General features: G+C 49.9%; 1 protein-coding gene across 3 annotated transcripts; it reads left to right on the forward strand.

The window, feature by feature from the left end:
- The first annotated feature begins 4964 nt into the window (after nucleotides 1-4964).
- CALCOCO1 (calcium binding and coiled-coil domain 1) lies at nucleotides 4965-19242 on the forward strand. 3 transcript variants are annotated; one of them, XM_069584262.1, is made up of 17 exons: nucleotides 4965-5103; nucleotides 7269-7448; nucleotides 7789-7891; nucleotides 8830-9020; nucleotides 10551-10709; nucleotides 11115-11263; nucleotides 12898-12988; nucleotides 13946-14101; nucleotides 14304-14558; nucleotides 15013-15138; nucleotides 15621-15716; nucleotides 16062-16173; nucleotides 16399-16601; nucleotides 17148-17254; nucleotides 17507-17578; nucleotides 17684-17737; nucleotides 18222-19242. In XM_069584262.1, exons 2-17 carry the CDS (start codon nucleotides 7293-7295, stop codon nucleotides 18397-18399), a joined length of 2208 nt encoding a protein of 735 aa, XP_069440363.1. In that variant the 5' UTR covers nucleotides 4965-5103; nucleotides 7269-7292; the 3' UTR covers nucleotides 18400-19242. The 3 variants fall into 3 exon arrangements, with proteins under 3 accessions (XP_069440363.1, XP_069440364.1, XP_069440365.1); XM_069584263.1 differs by lacking the exon at nucleotides 17684-17737; XM_069584264.1 differs by lacking the exons at nucleotides 17507-17578; nucleotides 17684-17737.
- The last annotated feature ends 1068 nt before the right edge of the window (nucleotides 19243-20310 follow it).

The following is a 20310-nucleotide window of genomic DNA, read 5'->3' on the forward strand; positions in this document are numbered from 1 at the left end:
GCTGGATCATGGAAAAAGCAAGAGAGTTCCAGGAAAACATCTATTTCTGCTTTATTGACTATGCCAAAGCCTTTGACTGCGTGGATCACAATAAACTGTGGAAAATTCTGAAAGAGATGGGAATCCCAGACCACCTGACCTGCCTCTTGAGAAATCTGTATGCAGGTCAGGAAGCAACAGTCAGAACTGGACATGGAACAACAGACTGGTTCCAAATAGGAAAAGGAGTACGTCAAGGCTGTATATTGCCACCCTGCTTATTTAACTTCTATGCAGAGTACATCATGAGAAATGCTGGACTGGAAGAAACGCAAGCTGGAATCAAGATTGCTGGGAGAAATATCAATAACCTCAGATATGCAGATGACACCACCCTTATGGCAGAAAGTGAAGAGGAGCTAAAAAGCCTCTTGATGAAAGTGAAAGAGGAGAGTGAAATAGTTGGCTTAAAACTCAACATTCAGAAAACGAAGATCATGGCATCTGGTCCCATCACTTCATGGCAAATAGATGGGGAAACAGTAGAAAGAGCGTCAGACTTTATTTTGGGGGGCTCCAAAATCACTGCAGATGGTGACTGCAACCATGAAATTAAAAGACGCTTACTCCTTGGAAGAAAAGTTATGACTAACCTAGATAGCATATTCAAAAGCAGAGACATTACTTTGCTGACTAAGGTCCGTCTAGTCAAGGCTATGGTTTTTCCAGTGGTCATGTATGGATGTGAGAGTTGGACTGTGAAGAAGGCTGAGCGCCAAAGAATTGATGCTTTTGAACTGTGGTGTTGGAGAAGACTTGAGAGTCCCTTGGACTGCAAGGAGACCCAACCAGTCCATTCTGAAGGAGATCAACCCTGGGATTTCTTTGGAAGGAATGATGCTAAAGCTGAAGCTCCAGTACTTTGGCCACCTCATGCAAAGTGTTGACTCACTGGAAAAGACCCTGATGCTGGGAGGGATTGGGGGCAGGAGGAGAAGGGGACGACTGAGGATGAGATGGCTGGATGGCATCATGGACTCGATGGGCGTGAGTCTGAGTGAACTCTGGGTGTTGGTGATGGACAGGGAGGCCTGGTGTGCTGCGATTCATGGGGTTGCAAAGAGTCAGACATGACTGAGCGACTGAACTGAACTGATAGAGCTTCTCTATCTTTGGCTGCAAATAATACAATCAATCAATCTGCTAATTCCTGATTAGCAGACAGTTCTTTGCTGAGTAGTGATTCAGGGATCTAAGTTCCTTCCAACCTGTAGCCCCACCATCTGTAACATTTAACCTTTGGATCACTGTGCATAAGGTCCTATGCATGAAGCTAAAAAGGAAAGAACATGAAGGGTCTCCTTTGGGAGGTTTCACAAGCCAGGTGTGAAAGTGCAACACATCCGAGAGAAACCAAAATATGTGGTCCATCTTTATGTCCAAAACAAAGAAGGAAAGAGATTCTGATAAATACATAGGAGGCTCTGCTTTACCTGGCATTCAGGGTTCTCCACGCCCTGGCTTAAACTTTCCTGTCATACTTGACACCATTACCTAGACATGTGCATCAGTCAGCTCGCTGCTATAACAAGATTCGAGATTGGTCTCGAAATCTCAGTGACGGACAGCAACCGAGATTTATCTCTAACTTATGTACATGTAGGCCAGCTCTTCTCATCTGGGACTCAGGGAAGAGGAACAGCCCTCATATGGAATATGCCCATTCTAGCAGCAGAAAAGAACAAGAAAGTATAAACTCACAGGCTCAAACATGGCATGAGTCACATCCGTTCACATTCTGTTGGCCAAAACATGAAAAATGATCAATTCCAAAGTCAGTGCAATGAGGGGACTTCCCTGTTGCTCCAGTGGCTCCATGCTCCCAAAGCAGGGGGCCCAGTTCGATCCCTAGTTGAGGAACTAGTTCCCACATGCTGCAACTAAGAGTTCACATGCCACAGCTAAGACCTGGTGCAGCCAAATAAAAAATGTAAACGTTAAAAAAGCAAAGTCAATAAAATGAGACATATACTCCTTCCACAGGAGATACTGCAAGCCACATGGCAATGGGCAGAGAAGGAGAAAGTAATAATCTCAAACAATAAAGTCAATCTAATATGGCCATCTTTCATCTAGAGTACCTGACAGAATTACTAATTAATCCTAGCACTCTTTCCTAGGAATCCTCAACACAACATTTCAGGCAGTCATTACCAATAATCTGAGTTTGGAGGGGAAAAGGTGTAATTGATGTGCAGTTCTTATGTCACTTTCTTGCCGTGCTGTGCTTAGTCACTCAGTCGTGTCCGACTCTTTGGGACACCATGGACTGTAGTCCCCCAGTCCTCCGTCCATGGGGATTATCCAGGCAACAATACTGAAGTGGGTTGCCATGTCCTCCTCCAGAGGATCTTCCCAATCCAGGGATCAAACCCAGGTCTCCTGCATTGCAGGCAGATTCTTTACCACCTACCAGGGAAGCCCATGTGACTTCCTAGGCTCTAGAAAAAGTTATACATTCCCGCCACTGCATCTTTGCTTCAGCCTGGCATAAGCTTATCCTTTTCAGATCCCATTCTATTCAACAAAATGTACTGAATACCTAGCACACTACCTGACACACCTATTTGCTGAATTAATGTTTCACGTCACCTCGCACTGTGTACACAAATGTTCAGTGAACACTTGTCCACTGAATAACAGCACTGTTCATTAGAACAAAGGGAGTTAGTACCCCAGGAGTTTCTGGGGTGGTAATATGGTGTATTGACTAGTTTTGCTTGAATCCTAATCCTACCGCTTACTAGTTGGATGACCCCACGTAAATCCCTTAAATTGTCTGTGCCTCAATCTTTATCATATGGAAAATGGAAAAGGGGGATAATAATAAGGCCTACATATAAGACTGTGGTATTAATTGGAAAAATCCTTAGCATGGTTTTGTTGTTGCTGTTGTTCAGTCGCTAAGTCAAGTCCAACTCTTTGAAACCCCATGGACTGCAGCACCCCAGACTCCTCTGCTCTTCATCATCTCCTGGAGCTTGCTCAAATTCATGTCCATTGAGTTAGTGATGCTATCTGACTATCTAATCATCTCATCCTCTTTTGCCCCCTTCTCCTTTTGCCTTCAATCTTTCCCAGCATCAGGAACTTTTCCAGAGTCAGCTCTTTGCATCAGGTGGTCAAAGTATTGGAGCATCAGCTTTAATGTCACTGATTCCAATGAATATTCAGGGTTGATTTCCTTTAGGATTGACTCGTTTGACCTCCTTGCAGTTCAAGGGACTCTCAAGAGTCTTCTCCAGCACCACAGTTCAAAAGCATCAATTCTTTGGCACTCAGCCTTCTTTACGGTCCAACTCTCACATCCATACATGACTATTGGAAAAACCATAGTTTTGACTATACAGACCTTTGTCAGCAAAGTGATATCTCTGCTTTTTAATACGCAGTCTAGGTTTGTCATAGCTTTCCTTCCAAGGAGCAAGCGTCTTTCAGTTTCATGGCTGCAGTCATCATATTAAACACCGAACAAATGAAGTTATTATTTCTAGCTCCAGCTAAAACTGAGTTTTCCTATAAGCCTTTATTCTGGGTGGAAGACAAAAACCAAGAACAACTGAGACTTGAGTCCCTGGACAGGCCTCATTCTGCGTCCACCCCAGGACCTTGAGCCATCTCAGCAACCAGCAGCTTGTTCCCTAACTCATAAATCCTGACTAATGACACAGACATGTCACTTTAATGTTTGTGAAGCCCAATGACTTATTGTTAAGTGCTTGGACATCTTCAGATGAAAGGCACCCAAGGGCAAGCACCAGATATCCTTTTCAGTCATAAAAGCAAAATACTACCCCCAAACTTGGAAAAGGCAGAGGCTCAATAACTTAATGCAGGAGAGAATTAAAGCAGGCACCCAGAAAGTGCAAATCAATTCTTAGACTGTAATTCCTTAATACAGAGACAAACACAGAGAGATCATTCTGAATGTCTCAGACTACTTGGAGGGTCCAGAGCGCACAGGGGGAGCAGGATACCCAAGTCTTTAATAAAACTCGGGGTGTAGGAGTGTGAATCTTTCACCTCCCCTAAACAAAAACAGGAGCAACAATATGTCTCTTATCCTAAATTTAAGCCAGTTAAGAGGCTTGGAAAAAGTATTCCCCTAAGTGGCTTTTGTGTGTGTGTGTGTGTGTGTATGTGTGTGTGTGGCCCGTCCTGAACTATGTCAGGTTTCCTTTCCAACTTGAACTTCATCTCCCCCCCTTCTCCCCCAACCACCACGTTAGACAATGGATCCTCCTAGACCTAGAGACCATTCCAGGGATGCCAGGCCAGGATTGTATTGGCAGACCTCTGGCACTGAGACCTTAAAGTTGGGGGAAAAAAATCGTCAGCGGTGCCCAGCACATAGTTTTTGCAGGGGCTGTCCCTGATGTTAAAGCAGAGAAACTACTGCCACAGATATTAGATTAGTTTTCTATCCCCTAAACGGTAGGGTCGCCGTGATGTAATGGCAAGGACACTCGGAGTCGTGCAGTCCTACCATCTCATAGCTTTGATACTTTAGACCGGTTCCGTAACCATTCTGGGCTTTGGCTTCTACATCTGTAGAGAGTGGATAACAAAACTTCCTATCTCACATATTGTGTTAAAAGTAAACGAAAGAGGAAAAAAAAAGTAAACAAGAGGGAGTACCCGAACGCTTCGGCCGACTCTAAAGAATTATACAAGGGGCGTTAGAGCCGTAACTCCTCCCCACCCCTTAAACACGCACAATACCAACCAGCAGTCGCCACTAATATAGCTTGTCCCCTCCCAAGGCATCTTGGGCTATGAAGTCCTTTGGTTGCCGCACCCTCGTTGGCTGCTGTGGAAGTGAGAACTACGCCTCCCAGGATGCAGCGGTGAGGCAGCCACCACGGCCGCCCTCTACTCCGCCCCCCTTATGCACAGCCTCTTGGGATATGTAGTCCCAGTTCTGCGCTGGTTCAACAGGGAAAAAGTGTGGAGGAACCACAAACCCCAGAAGCCCTCGCGCCCACCCATCTCCCTCCCCCTCGCAGTCCGAGTGCTGTTTTTGTTGTTGGCGAAAGGTGAGGGAACAGCTGATCCGTCTGTGGGGTAAGAAAACTTGGCCTAATTTGGGGGCGATCTTATGGGGGGGTCACCCCACTTTCCAATCTGTGAAAGGGTCGTCTAAGGGAACCGTAGAAGGGGGAACAGGAGCGTTTGAGCGTTAACACTTTCCGGACTGGAGAAGCCATCCCCACTGTTTCGGGAGTTCTTGGTCTCATGGGGGGCCTGATCACGGGGGTGCCCTCTGACGGCTCTTGCCTCCCTCTCAGTCCTTCTCTATAAAGCGTGATACGCTTAAGGGAACTCGAGGGAGGCTGAAATCTGCTCGTTCTCGGCCCAGCAAGACTTCGCCCCACAAACCTTCCCTTTCCCCTTACCCCCTACGCTGCTCGCCCCCACCAATCCAAAGGCCTTCACTACGCTGGATCCGTGGGGAGGGAAGCCTTCCAAGATGTAGAATGTCAAAGAACTCTAGAGCCCTACAGCGTGGTGGGGGGATGGCACCCCCCCCCCCCCATGCAAACACCTGAATCTGGCTACACATACAGACCTTAGGTGCCCATAGCTCTCTTTCAAACCTGGGGGATGTTTCCAGATGTTATGAATTTTGTGGGGAATATTGTCCTGGGTCCCCAGGACAATGTATTTGAGAACAATTCAGCCCCTTTTAGAAAGCCAGAATTGTATTGAAGGGGAAAAAACGTAGACTAGTTTTCACTAGGGATTTTTCAGAGATGGAAATAGAGACACCTCTTGTTGTCATAAGTCTCCATTTTGGAGGGAGACGTAGCTCCTTTTTATAGAGCTGGCCAGCCTTCCCTCTTCCCTCAGTTTCTGTCCTCTTTTAAAGTCCCTGCCCACCTGACTTAAGCCTGGTGTGGGTTTGTGATGTCTGAGGGCGTGCACATGACTAGTGGCTGTGGTTGATTGGACGCCCATCGCTGTGGTTGACACAGGACTGAGTTCAGTGGGCTGGAGATGAGAGTTGACGAGGGCCATCTCACAGTCCTCCGCTGCAGAGTTCTCTTGATTATTGTTACCTTTCCTCACTCTACCCTCAGATTTTCTAGTGAACTCTCCTCACCCAACTTAGAACACCTTTCTTCTTAATCCCATCCTATAGTATGCCTCCAACTACCAGTCCAAGCAGATGGAAGAGTTCAGACATTTAGAATTGAGGCTAAGGGGAACAGAGAAAATGAGGGGGAAGGGGAAAACTAGAGATGGGTTAACAGTCAAACCGGTAGGTTTCGAGCCCTGCTCAAGACCTGAAGAAAAGAATGTGAGGTTCTTTTTGAACTGTTTCTCCTCCTCTCAACATTATGTGTACATTTCCCCGCTCCAAGGGCCCATACTTCCAGGCTGTCCCTACTGGGGGTGGGGCTTTCCTGGCTCCAGGCCCCCACATTCCATCTCCCCACAGCACCACATTCCTACTGAGTGTTCCACCTCACCCTTGAAACAGCCGCCTCCAGAATTCTTGACTTTCTGGAGTCATAATTGAGGGAGAGAACCTGTATTTCCATTCTTTCCCTTTGTCTCTTGGATGAGAGTACAGGCTTTATTATTGTTATTATTATTCATGGCATAAGACAGGGGAAAGATGGGAAGAGAGGGTGAGAGTTTACAGGCTTCAGGATTGGTCAGCCACATTTCAGCTCCAAAGACTGGCTTGTTACTTTCAGAGATGGTTGCTGTTTTCAGGTGTCATAAGTCATTTCTGGGTACAGCTGGAGTGAGCAAGGAGACCTGCTCGGGATGAGGGGGGTGCCCACACCTCAGTTGGAAGTTGAATTCAAGAGCCAGAAGATGTGAGGGATGGGGTGAGGAGATGGAGGCTGAAGAATTTGGAATATCCAAGGCTATTAAGAGATGGAAAAGGAGGGACTGACTGCAGGAAGCAGAGTCTAGAGTACTGAGGCTTGGTCAATGGGGCTGTGAAAAGGGAGCAGAAATTAAATCTTAATTCTAGGAAAAGCCTGTGACTCAGAGGGTGCAGTGAGAGACAAGATGTATACCAACCACGAAGGCCAGACCAATGCCCTAGAAACAAAGATTGATATCTTTAAAGAGTCCTGTAACTCACAGGGGTTGAAAACCAGTACACCATCATCTCCAGGGGCAGGGGCTGTGGGTGGGTAGGGACAGAGTTGTGGGGCAGAGAGGTAGAGGGGAGAGACTTTTTAGGATATTAAATCTTTGTTTCACAGGAGGACAGATAGCTCGAGACCAGAATGGAAGAGTCATCACTAAGCCGGGCACCATCCCGGGGTGGAGTCAACTTTCTGAATGTAGCCCGTACCTACATTCCCAACACCAAGGTGGAATGTCACTACACACTCCCACCAGGCACCGTGCCCAGTGCCAGCGACTGGATTGGCATCTTCAAGGTATCCCTAGATCCCCTTTGGGCTCAGGTTTATGGGCCATGGGTGGTTTGGAATAAGGGGAATGACTTGATTTCTGGATTCGCAACCTCATAATGATAGGGAAGAAGGGAGAAGGATGTCAGAAATGGCTAAGGCCATCTGTGTAAGCAAAGCCCACCTTCTCCGTATCTTAACCTTGCTCTCTCCTGACACACTAGCATCCCTCCACTTTCCCTGTCTCTCAGCATCCTTGCCACAGCCGCACCATCCTGCCCGCCCCTGTTCAGTCCCTCAGCCCCTTGCAACATCCGGAGCTGGGAGGTGCATCACCATACCCCTCTCCCACTGTGGGCTCTGACAGGTGGAGGCTGCCTGTGTCCGGGATTACCACACATTTGTGTGGTCTTTGGTGCCTGAAAGTGTTACTGATGGTTCTCCCATCCACGCCAGTGTCCAGTTCCAAGGTACAAGCAAGAGGGAAAATCGGGAGGGAGGGGTCAAAGGGATGGAGTTTGGAAGAGGGTAATGGGCTCAGCAGATATATTGATAGAATCATGGGGTTTTCACAGCATCAGGGGTTCAGCCATGAACAGTAAAGGGCCAATAGCCCTGCCTCCTAAGAAAAAAGGAGGAAACTCCTCCTGTGGAATTAGGAGGTAGGGAAGAGGGAAAAGTGGCTTCGTATATTAGAAGATGCTCATTAGATTCTGAAAGCGTCAAATCTCAGCTCTAATACTTATAAGCTGTTTGACCTTGGGCAGATTACTTAACCTATCTGTGTCCCTTATCATAACAGTAAAAGCATACGCCTGGTTTATAGGAAGATTTAAAATGATACAGATAAAGCTGTTAATACAATGCCTGGCACATAATGGGTACTCAAAAAAAATGATAACTAGCGTTGTTACTGGCTTTCCCTAGTGGCTCAGTGATAAAGAATCACCTGCCAGTGGAGGAGATCTAGGTTCAATCCGTGGGTCGGGAAGATCCCCTGGAGGAGGAAATGGCAAGCCACTCCACTACTGTTGCTTGGGGTATCCCATGGACAGAGGAGCCTGGTGGGCTATGGTCCATGGGGTTGCAAAAGAGTCGGACATGACTTAGCAACTAAACAACAACAACAGCATTGTTGTTGTTGTTGTTGTTGTTGTTGTTGTTAAAGAGGGTCAGTTTGGGCAAGAGAGGAAAGAGAGGGCAAGGCAGAAAGGAGGGAAAGAGTATCCCAGGGATCAGAAATAGCCTGTGGGAGACGGAGAGGAGAGAAAACAGTCTGTAGAACAAGGAGCAAGGGGCTGGAGCCAAAGACAACGGCTAATAAGACACACCAAGGGGCAGAGGGTCTGCTGAGCACCTGAGGGCCTGGCATCATATTGGGGTCCTGGGTCTGTACTTTTCCCCACAGCCAGCTACCTGCCCAAACCCGGAGCCCAGCTCTACCAGTTTCGCTATGTGAACCGCCAGGGCCGGGTGTGTGGGCAGAGCCCCCCTTTCCAGTTCCGAGAGCCTCGGCCCATGGATGAACTGGTGACCCTGGAGGAGACTGATGGTGGCTCTGACATCCTGCTGGTTGTCCCCAAGGCAACTGTGCTACAGGTGAGAACAGAGCAGCAGAGCTGCTCCTGGGCAAGGGCGCCGGAGGATAGCATTGCAGGGGACCCCTCCCGCTTCACCCTGCCCTCGCCGTAGCTGTGACCTCATTGGGAGTTACCAATGAGGATAGGGTTGCAGGGGGCCCCTCCCGCTTCACCCTGCCCACCCTCAGCTGCGACCTTATTGGGAGTTACCCAAAGCCTTGCCTACAGGAAGGCCTCAGACACCGTCACAAACATGATGGGTAGGAAAGCAGACCACCCACAGGCCAGCATCACTCAGGATTTCCTAAGAACTTTTTGAACCTCCTCTTTCTGGGGCTGCATCCTTCCTGGGCTCTAGAGGAAGATACAGAGCATGGAGGGAAGCCCCTTGGGGAAGGAACGTTCCGAGGGAGGGAAGGATGAGACCCACTTCCAGGATAAGTGAGGAGGGAAAGCAGATCAGTAGGGCCCCAGACCTGTGGAGCAGCTACCCATGTGTCGCTCTTCAGCTCTTGAAATGTGACTGGTCTAAACTGAGATGTTGTGTATGGGTGTAATACACATGGGATTTTTAAGACCTAGTATTAAAAAAAAAAAAGAATGTAAAAGATCTCAATAATGGTTTATATCAATTTCATGTTGAAATGATAACATTTTTGATCGACTGGATTAGATGAATGAATTCCATCTGTTTCTTATTATTTTCCTTAAGCGTCTACTAGAAAATTTTAAGTTATAGATGTAGCTTGTATTATTTTTCTATTGGACCAAATAGAGAAGGATAAGGGAGAGGAGGCAGATGTTAGCAAGGAAGACTTCCTGAAGGAAGGGGACAGATAGGGCCTGGTGGGGAGGACGTCCATGCCCCAGACAAGAGGACAGGCCTGGGGAAGGCTGAGAAGGTGGAAATGAGTAGTTTGTGATTTACACAAACTCCTGCCCTCTGGAACCCTCTAAGCTTATGGACTCACCAGAAGGATGGGAAGAAGATGCTCATATCTTACATAAGTCAGCGGTGGGAGAACTCCTACCCGCTTTCTGTTTTTACATTCTTTTTTCTCATTTAAACCTTCCAACAATCCAGGCTAGGGGATCACATGACAGATGAGGAGAGAGACTCAGAGAAATTAAGTACTTTGTTAAGAGTCACCTAGCTAGTTAAAAAAAAAAAAAAGTACTGGAGATTTAAACCCACATTTGTCTGACTCAGAACAAATAGGGTAAAATTAGGGGAGCCATCCCTTTTGTCTGTGTGGATTGAGAAAGACTTCTGCCAGGTGAGGAGTTCCTTCCTGCCATTGCTGGGCAAAGAAGGGGCAAGACCTCGGGGGGGAAGAGAAGAGGGGTGGGCAGTTGAGAGTTCTGGGAGCCTGTGTGTGATGGGAGGTGGGCAAGATTTGGTAGCACACCAGGCCTCCTGACTCTTCCCTTTATAGCCTGTACTGATGTAACTTCCCCACCCTGACACACATCTGCAGAGTGTTGGGGACAGGACCTTGGAATGGGTGCTTCACAGGCAGAACCCAACTTCTCATCCTGTCCTCCATAGAACCAGCTGGATGAGAGCCAGCAAGAGAGGAATGACCTGATGCAGCTGAAGCTACAGCTGGAGGGGCAGGTGACAGAGCTGAAGAGCCAAGTGCAGGAGCTTGAGAAGGCTCTGGCCGTGGCCAGGCAGGAGCATGCAGAGCTGGCAGAGCAGTACAAGGTGGGAGTTGGGCCAGTGGGGGAAAGGTCCTGGCTGCCTACTTGGGGTCCAAAATCTAAACCCAATAAAATGAAGACAGTGAAAGGGAGATGTTAGTGCGCTCTTAATGGTTCTGGCATCAAAGATACAGGCTGAAGGGGTCACAAGTAGTAGTCAACTGACTGTGATGGGAGACTTGTCCCAAATTGGTAGTGAGACTCAGTTCTCTTGAGTCACAGGAGTGCTGAGATAGGGTGGAGGTGGCCATCTTCACTGGAAGGGGATGTTCCTTTACAGTTTTTTCTTCAAGGAAGGTGACCGGGTAGAAGGGTAGATAGTCAAACTTAGGAATTCTCCTCCTAAGCCTTTAGTCCACTCATTGCGAGGTGTCTCAGCTTCTCTCTTCTTGGGGAACCTTAATTCCAGGGGCTTTCCCGGTCCCACGGGGAGCTCACAGAAGAGAGGGACATCCTGAGCCGACAGCAGGGAGACCACGTGGCCCGCATCCTGGAGCTGGAAGATGACATCCAGACCATCAGTGAGAAAGTGCTGATGAAGGAGGTGGAGCTGGACAGGTGAGGGACCCCTTCCACCCCCATTACTTCCCTTCACTTCCTTTGACCCTCGAACCTCAGCCTCCTGTGTCAGGCAGGCAAGACCTGCCTGACGGTTTTTTCCTTCCCTTCTCAACCTCACTCAGGGTATTCCAATTCCTAAGGATATCTCTGCCAAGCTCTCTTCCATCTTTCCTAACTTATTCTGTGTTCCTTACCTTTAGAAATAATCATTGGTATTTATTGTGCAGCGAAGGTGAAGCAGGAGCTAGGAGTGCAGGATTTGGAAGAACGGAATGGATAGAATGGTCCAGGCAAGATAAGAGAGGATGGATTTCAGACTTTACTTCAGCAAAGCATAAGATTAGATTCTGTTCTCATTATTAGGAAATGTTAGAACTAGTGATCCAGAAATGTTATGGGATCTTTGCCTGAAAACAGGTATAAATCGTAGAACCTTAGCATTGGGAGAAATGTAATGCATTTAAGAGGGTATGTGAGGGAAGATCACTGCCTCAGAAGGTGGCCTCTTTATCACAAAGCCATCATTTTTTTTTATCTCTTTTGTCATATTTACTCTCCTATAGCTTTCCTGATTGGTCCTGGTGTAGACCTCTGGAGCCACATAGAATAAATTTCCATCTTCTGCTAGACAACTATTCTCTCTACCAGATAGCACAAATATTGGCCACCTCCCTTGCCTCTCCTTCAGGTTTTCACCAGGAGAAACAATTATTTCATCAAATGACATAATTAAGTTTCTTTCATTCAGTGCACGTAGATTTAATATCTTTTTAAAAACTCTTTGGAGAAAAGCAGCATGCTATCCAAGACCCAGAGTAAAGAGTGAGTTGGTCCCTAAGGCCTCTTCAGTCTAGGATGTGTTAGTCTTGCCCTAGGGAGATACTAAATGTCTAGGTTCTAAATCATGGAATAGAGACGTTGGGATCAAACCAAGCACCTGGAAAAGATCAGGGACTGTCTAGACCAGGGGTCAGCGAACTGTGGCCCACATGCCGAATCCAGCCTACCACGTGGTTTTGTATAGCCCACAAGGTGAGAATGGTTTTGACAGTTTTTAATGCTTGAATAACAAAAGAAGAGTTATATTATGTGACATGTAAAAATCAGATGAAATTCAATTTCCAGTTTTCAAAAAAATTTTACTGAGACAGCCAGGCTTGTTCATTTACATACTGTCTATGGCTGTTTCCACATACCCATGGCGGAGGTGAGAGGTTGCCACAGAGTCCACACAGCCTGCAGAACTAAAATACTTACTCTCAGGCCCTTTACAGAAAACACCTGCTGACTTCTGACCTAAATCAAAAGTCTATCATTAACGATGACTGGCCCCTGTCTACAGAAATCTGGATTCCAGTCTCTCGATTGAGTGCAGACAACTGGGAAGCCATCAGCAGAGCTTCCCTCAAAGTGACACACAGAGAGGAAGGAACAATTGTGTACCCCTAGACTGCGCTCTAAAGCCAGCAATCTTGGATACATGGGGCTTAGACCTGGAATTTGGGTGTCCCAGGGAGGTGGAGTTCTGAGCTAGACAAGCCCCAGCAAAAGGGCTGATGATAAAGTCTGAGTCTTTTTGTTCCTTCTCCGGAAATGGGTAAGTCACCTGGCATTGTGTCCACCACTCACAGGGTTAGAGACACGGTGAAGGCCCTGACTCGGGAACAAGAGAAGCTCCTTGGGCAGCTGAAGGAAGTGCAGGCAGACAAGGAGCAAAGCGAGGTAAGGGCTCCAAGTTGGTTTGCTCTCTCAGTTGGCCATCCCATGTCTTACTATAGACTTACTTCTATAAATTCAGATGTATAACATTTCCTTATTAAATGATGAAAGCAATTAGATAATTTTGATGGATACCAAACTCTGAAATTGGAGGTTGTGGATGACTGTTTTGTTGGCCTCAGCACCTAACCTGTTTCTGTATCGTGTGTGGTTATACAGTATTGAGTACACCTTGAGTCTCACATACAGACCAGTACAAATGATCATTTTTAAGCGTCTACCTTGCAATCTCAGTTCACTCTTCACGTCAATAGAAAATACAGTTGAAACTTTATTCTGAGGTTTTCGCAAAAATGAATGAACCTGGAAGCACATGTCAGTGCTTGGGGATCTCCAGTGTGCTAACATGTGAGTCTATGCACTGTTTTCCAACATGATTTTTCATAATTTGGAAGAAACTGAAATCAAATATTTAAGCTTCCAAATGGCTTCATCAGAACCCAAGGATGGAGAAGCATCCATCCTGTGGGCCGCTAGGGAGAGAACAGAACCACACATGGCACCAAGGTGTCCAGCCTGAATGACTTGGGAAGTAGTTAGTACCATGGACAGAAACAAGAGTGGCAAGGACAGGGTGGAGTGGGAGGTAGAATATGGCGAGTGTGAGAGCCCACAGGACATCCAAGTTGAGTTTTGGTCTAAAAGGAAGTGTAGGGGAGCAGACATGAGGCATGGGACAGCTAGATTCACATAAGACCCCAGGCTGTGCCACTGGAGATGGGACGTTCAGGATTGAGTTGCTTTGTGCTGAGAACCCAGGAAGGGCTGGCCAGGGCTGACGGCTTGAGTTTGTGCTAAATCTGAAGAGTGGAACTTTGGCTTTTCTCATCACAGAGGTCCATCTGCCCGGTCACCCCAAATATGTATTCCCTTTCCTTACCTCCTCTCCGCCTTCACCAGGCTGAGCTCCAGATGGCACAGCAGGAGAACCGCCGCTTGAATTTGGAGCTGCAGGAGGCCAAGGACCGGGAGGAGGAGCAGAGTGCTCAGGCCCAGCGACTGAAGGACAAGGTGGCCCAGATGAAGGACACCCTCGGCCAGGCCCAGCAGCGGGTGGTGAGTGAAACCCCTGGGCAGCAGGAAGTAGAGAATGTTCTAGGGCTGGTTGTAAACAAATAGGAGGAAAGGCATGGCTCAAGACTAAAGAACCCAGTCCTGAGGTCCTGATGCAATGGGGGACAGGAAGAAACCTAGTTGTCTTCCTGGCTCAACAGATGACTCCTGGGAGCCCTGATTCCATCTCCTCCTTTCTCCCAAGGCTGAACTGGAGCCCCTGAAAGAGCAGCTTCGAGGGGCCCAGGAGCTTGCAGCCTCAAGCCAGCAGAAAGCTGCCCTTCTTGGGGAGGAGTTGGCCAGTGCAGCAGGAGCCCGGGACCGCACTATAGCTGAGCTGCACCGTAGCCGTCTGGAGGTGGCTGGAGTCAACGGCAGGCTGGCCGAGCTCAGTCTGCACTTGAAGGAGGAAAAAAGCCAGTGGAGCAAGGAGCGGGCAGGGCTGCTGCAGAGTGTGGAGGTAGTGGGATGGGGGATCTGCAGGTTCCTGGTCACTACTGCCCCCACCTCAGTGTGGTCAGATCTCCTGGGGGGAGAGAAACAAGGGTGAGAACCTTCATGGACTTAGGGGTGAGGAGGGCCTATGAGGGAGGTATATTCACTGTCCCGATGCAGCCCCTCCCTGCACGGAGTGTCTAGTTCCTGATCTTCATAGCAACTGCCTTTGTTAACATCTTGATTCAGATACATGTTCCAGCCTACACCCCAACCCTGCACGATACCCATTCCTACTCAGCAAGGCGCCTTGCTGTCAGAGCCCTTCTTTCAGGGAATGAGGAAGGCAAGAAGGGAAGATGTCTCTAAATGGCTCCAAAACATTCAGTCCAATAAAGAAGAGACACAGTAAGGAATGGCGCTGTTACCAGTGGCATCCCCTACCCTTAACGTCCTGTTTGCCTCTTCGGCATCTCCAGGCAGAGAAGGACAAGATCCTGAAGCTGAGTGCAGAGATACTTCGACTGGAAAAGGCAGTGCAGGAGGAGAAGACTCAGAGCCAAGTTTTCAAGACTGAACTGGCCCGGGAAAAGGACTCTAGCCTGGTGAGGCACCCAGCCTCCCAAGAGCCCCAGGCAGGGGCTTCCCGAGACATCAGTGCCCCTTCCCTCTGCCTTGGCTGTGGGCTCAGAAGGGCTGAGCACTCACTTCCCTGGTGGGCGGCATTCCGCTTGCAGGCCTCCCAGCCCTCATTGGTCGGAAGCCTGCCGTGTGCCTTTCTGCTCTCGGCACACATTCTGGGCCCAGTGGGGATGACTCAGGAGAATTCTAGGGTGGCCCTTCTCTGACCAAGGCCTCTTCACCCCAGTCCAGAGGCAGTCCTCCCAGTCCCCACTTGGGAGGTGGAGGCAAGGACTCAGGTGAGTCTCTTGCGGTTGAGACAGGGCTCTTGGAGGAGGAGAGTCAGGCCTCCCGTGTGTCGGGGCAAGCGAGGAGAGAAGGCATGAAGAGTCGTTCCACGTTGTGGCATCCAGGTTCTAGGAGGCACGTTCTAGGCTCCAGATTCTATCTGGCCCTTTCCCCCCAGGTGCAGCTGTCAGAGAGCAAGCGGGAGCTGACAGAGCTGCGCTCAGCGCTGCGTGTGCTCCAGAAGGAAAAGGAGCAACTACAGGAGGAGAAGCAGGTGAGAGCCCAGAACCGCCCCTGGATGCCTGAGTGGAGGACCCAAGGAATGGGAGCTCGGTGTCTTCTTGTCATCTCGACTTAGAGACGGGCATCAGTAAGAAGGGCCCAGAGGCTAAAAATGGGGCCATGGCTCCTCTTAGAAGCCCACCTGGCAGGACAGGGGAGGGTTGCTGGAGGAAGCAGGGTGGGCATGGCAGGGTGGAAGTCTGCCTTAAGCCCTCCCACCCTTTGATGAAGGCATCAAATTCTGAAGAGCTCAGAGATCACCCTGGACGAGGGGAAGGCTTTGTGGGGCTGCCTGGTTCATACCTTCTGAGCCTCTCATACTTCTCCCCACTTCCAGGAACTGCTGGAGTACATGAGAAAGCTGGAGGCCCGCCTGGAGAAGGTGGCCGATGAGAAGTGGAGTGAGGACCCTGCCACAGAGGACGAGGAGGCCGCTGCCATGGGGCTGAGTCTGTACACCCACAGTCTTGTGACCACCCCCACCCCGGCCACCTAGCTCTCCCTCCCCGTGTTGGGAAAACTCCACATGACCCCCGGGGAGCAGCCTCTGCCCTCCGTGTTTTGCCTTCTTCCTTCCCGAACCCTGGTCCCTGATTTGTTAACTCTATTTCTCCTCCAGAGAAGCCAGAGCTGATCCAACCCTCTTTCTTCTCTGCCTGCTCCCTCGCCTGCAGGCTGCCCAGCAGCTCTGACAGACTCGGAGGATGAGTCTCCAGAAGACATGAGGCTCCCACCCTACAGCCTGTGTGAGAGTGGAGACCCGGGCTCCTCCCCTGCCACAGGGCCGCGAGAGGCTTCTCCCCTCGTGGTTATCAGCCAGCCAGCCCCCATCGCTCCCCAACTCTCAGGGCCAGCTGAGGACAGTAGCTCAGACTCGGTGAGCAGAGAGGAAAGACTGAACAGGGACAGGGACAAGGGGTAGACCCAATCCCAAGTGGCCCAGCCTGCAGAGCAGGGAGCTTTAGCTATACAGGGCTTTCTTGCTCTTGGAGGAGAGCAGGCAGGCCCAGGCTGTCTTTAAGGCCACCCAGTAGACACCACCCCAAAACCCAGTATGACCCAATAGCTCACTGCTGCCACCCCCTCTTCCCATACCTGTTTTCTCTTCCTGTGCACCAGCCCCCATCCAAATGCTTCTCCTGGGACTTCCCTGGCAGTCCAGTGGCTAAGACTGCTCGCTCCAGGTTCCATCTCTGGTCGGGGAACTACATCCCACATACCATGATTAAGACCCAGTACAGCCAAATAAATATTTAAAAAAAAAAACAAAAAACAAAAAACATCCTTCTCATGCCCCACTCTTACTGCAGCCCTCTGTTAACAACCTGGGCCTAGTCTGTTCGTCCCTTACCTGCCCCAGCACTCTGCTCCCCCCGTCTTGGGACACTACCCCAAGACTCAGCCCTATCCCTTTGGTGTCCAGGAGGCTGAAGATGAGAAGTCGGTCCTGATGGCAGCTGTGCAGAGTGGGGGTGAGGAGGCCAACCTACTACTTCCGGAACTGGGTAGTGCCTTCTACGACATGGCCAGGTGAGTGCTCAAGGGGGCAGACAGCAGGGAGGATGCCCGCCGTGGAAAGGGCACCCAGATGAACAGTCCTCATGCGCTTCCACCGCCTCCTCCTTCTTGGCCCCAGCTAAGAAAGGGAGATGTAGCTGTGTTGACACAGAGAATGACCCACCACCCCAGATCACTGGTGCCTTCAGGCAGCCCTCCCCCATCCTATCACTGCACATGCGCACTCAGGGGCCCTGCCTTTAACTGGCTTCTGTGTTGTTCTAGCACCGTCCTCCGCGGAGCCCAAATTGCCCTGCGTCCCCCCTCTCCTGCCCTTACCCCTCCCCCAACCACCAGGTAAGTGCCTAGGCTCTGCCAGGGGTTGAAGGGAGGTGACCAAGGCCCTCAGGGACAGGAACAGAGAGAAGACTGGGGTCCAGCATCCATCTGATCACCCCTCAGATGCTGTCGCTGCTCTCTGACTCCCCTGGGCAATCCTTTGGGTGGCGGATTCAGGTATCAGATTGTGCCCCCTCCCCCGCCTTCCCTTTCCCCCACCTCAGATCAAGAGGGGAAGGCAGGGAGGCAAGAGAGGTTTTATCGTCCAGCCCCCAGCTTCGCCTGGATATGAGATGGGCTCAGGGCAAGGAGGAGGTGATGCTGTCATCCTTCCAGGCTGGAGCAGGAAGATGAAGGACGATGTCAGACTCATTTTCAGCCTCATTAGGCAGCAGACGGAGATGGAGGGAGGAGAACAGGGGGTTGGGGGAAGGGCCGTGTACTAGAGCAACCAGCAGGGACTAAAGAAAAGAGGGCACGGGGAGCCGGGAAGCTAAGGCTTCCAGTGCTGTGGGGAGAGGGGACTGTGAGAGGCTTGGAGAGGACGTTAGGAACAGGGTCATCTGGGAGCCCACGTGTGTGGGTCCCTCTCCCTGAGGTCCGAAAGCCGAGAAGGCAGCAGAGCATGCTGACCCTCTCTTTCCCCTCTGTCTTTCTCTAGTGGCTTTGCTGTGGGTCCCTTGACAGAGACCAGCACTGGGGGCCCTGCCACCCCTCCGTGGAAGGAATGTCCCATTTGTAAGGAGCGCTTCCCAGCCGAGAGTGACAAGGATGCCATGGAGGACCACATGGATGGACACTTCTTTTTCAGCACCCAGGACCCTTTCACCTTTGAGTGACCCCATCCCCCACCCCCAGTCCACACACAGACACACACTTATGCACACGCACACACTCATCCATAGACATACACTTAGGTTTCATGCCTCTTTTCCAACACCCTCGGCTCCATGATATTCTGTTGCCTGAAAACATCCCAGGCTCCCCAACATCATCCTCTCCCAGCTGGCTCTTCTGTCCAGGCAGGGGTTCCTTCTTAGAAGCAGTGGCTGAATTTACTCCCTGAAAGCGGTTTTGGAGGAACCCAGATGGAGGAGGCCTTCTCTAGGGGGAATGGAATCACCCCCTCCTGGCTCCAGTTGCTTCTGTTAGTCACACCAACCACTGCACCACCACCACACACACACACTCTCTGATGCCCCAAAGCCAATTCCTGGGGCACGCCCCCCCTTTTGTTCGGGGTCTGTGTTTGTTTACTGAGTTTTCTCTGGGGCCTGCTTTGATATCATGACCTTTTTAGGTCTCTTCTGGTTCTGAGCTGCTCTGGTTCCTCCTCTTCCCCTGCTGCCTTCCATACCCCAGCCCAGCCTTTTCCATACCATTAGATATCAAGTTTGGAGGTTTCTTTTGTATTTTTGAGGTTTTCTGTACTTTATCTCCTGTCCCTCTCCACCACCATCCCCCAGGGTCCTCACATGGAAAGAAATAATGTACTTGTGCCTTCTCTGAGGGATGGGGGAACAAATGGTCCCAGGTGTCCCCACTTGCCAGCCCTCCCTCGCTCACCACGTCCCCCCTCAGCAATAAGAGCTCCCCCCCATTGCCCTCCCCCTGCCAGTAGTTGAACAAATATATTTATATGATATGTATAACTATTCTAATAAAATGTGTTCTTATCATGAGGTGTGACTAGAGCAAAGATGCTCAAGACCTCTGGCTCTTAGACCTTGGTGGAGGGAAGAGGAAGGGAGGAAGGGCCCTCCCCAGCCCCGTGCCTTAGGGAGGAGGCTGGCAGTATTTTTCCATGATGCCTCCTGATACGCTGGCCGCTGGTGGGAAGTGAGGAGAGGGGAACCTTTGTCTCAGATGGGGGTCTGGTTGGGGAACACTGCAGTGCAGGAGGGGGCAAACTGAGGGGGAGGGGAGGGCTGTTCGGAGGTGGAGCAATGTGGGACCTGGGATATGGGCCGAGGTGTGTGTCTTGAAAGTAGGGTGAAGTTTCCACTGCTGAGACCTTTACTCTCCAAAGCAGCCTTCACTGTACCTGAGCCAAAGGACAGACATCACTCCCATTAAGAGTACACCCCTTTGAGTATCAGCTTGGTAAAAACTGTCCTAAACCTCCTATCTCTAGAATTATTTGAATTTCTCCCAACCCTGCCTCCCTCTCTGCCTCTTATTGCAACCCTCAGATACCAGTATGCACAGATAGACTCTACAAACACAAAAACACATTCATCCACCCTAACCAGCTTCACAGGCTAGACAGACACACACGCAGCATCATAAAGCATGGATTAAGGACCCACGTGCTCACCAAGGCTCTCGGCAGTACCCGGCATTAGCCGCGTCTACAGCCCACTGTTCTCCACTCCGGTTGCTCCCTTATCAGCCACCCTCCATTCCCTTCAGGGCCCATGGATGGGCCACCCCCACCATTCCCTCTCTGCATCCACCTGAAACGTTCCTTGCCCACCCCCTTCCAGCCCCACCTGGGTGACATCTTACATCCTTCCTTCTCTCACGTTGCTGTCTCCTAGCAACCCCATCTCGTTCCCTGAATCCCTTCCAAGGAAATTAGAGATAATGGATCTCTCCTCTCTCCATCTCTACTCCTCTTTATTGATCCTCCTTTAATGAAAGTTAATTATAACAATGATTTAATTAATAGAATCCCTCTCTTCCTTTATTGCTTCCCGTATTAAGACTATTAATAAATACGAGCTGGGCTGACAGAGGCATCCATCACC

The sequence above is a fragment of the Ovis canadensis genome, chromosome 3 (genome assembly GCF_042477335.2).
Source record: "Ovis canadensis isolate MfBH-ARS-UI-01 breed Bighorn chromosome 3, ARS-UI_OviCan_v2, whole genome shotgun sequence".
Taxonomy (NCBI): Eukaryota; Metazoa; Chordata; class Mammalia; order Artiodactyla; family Bovidae; genus Ovis; species Ovis canadensis.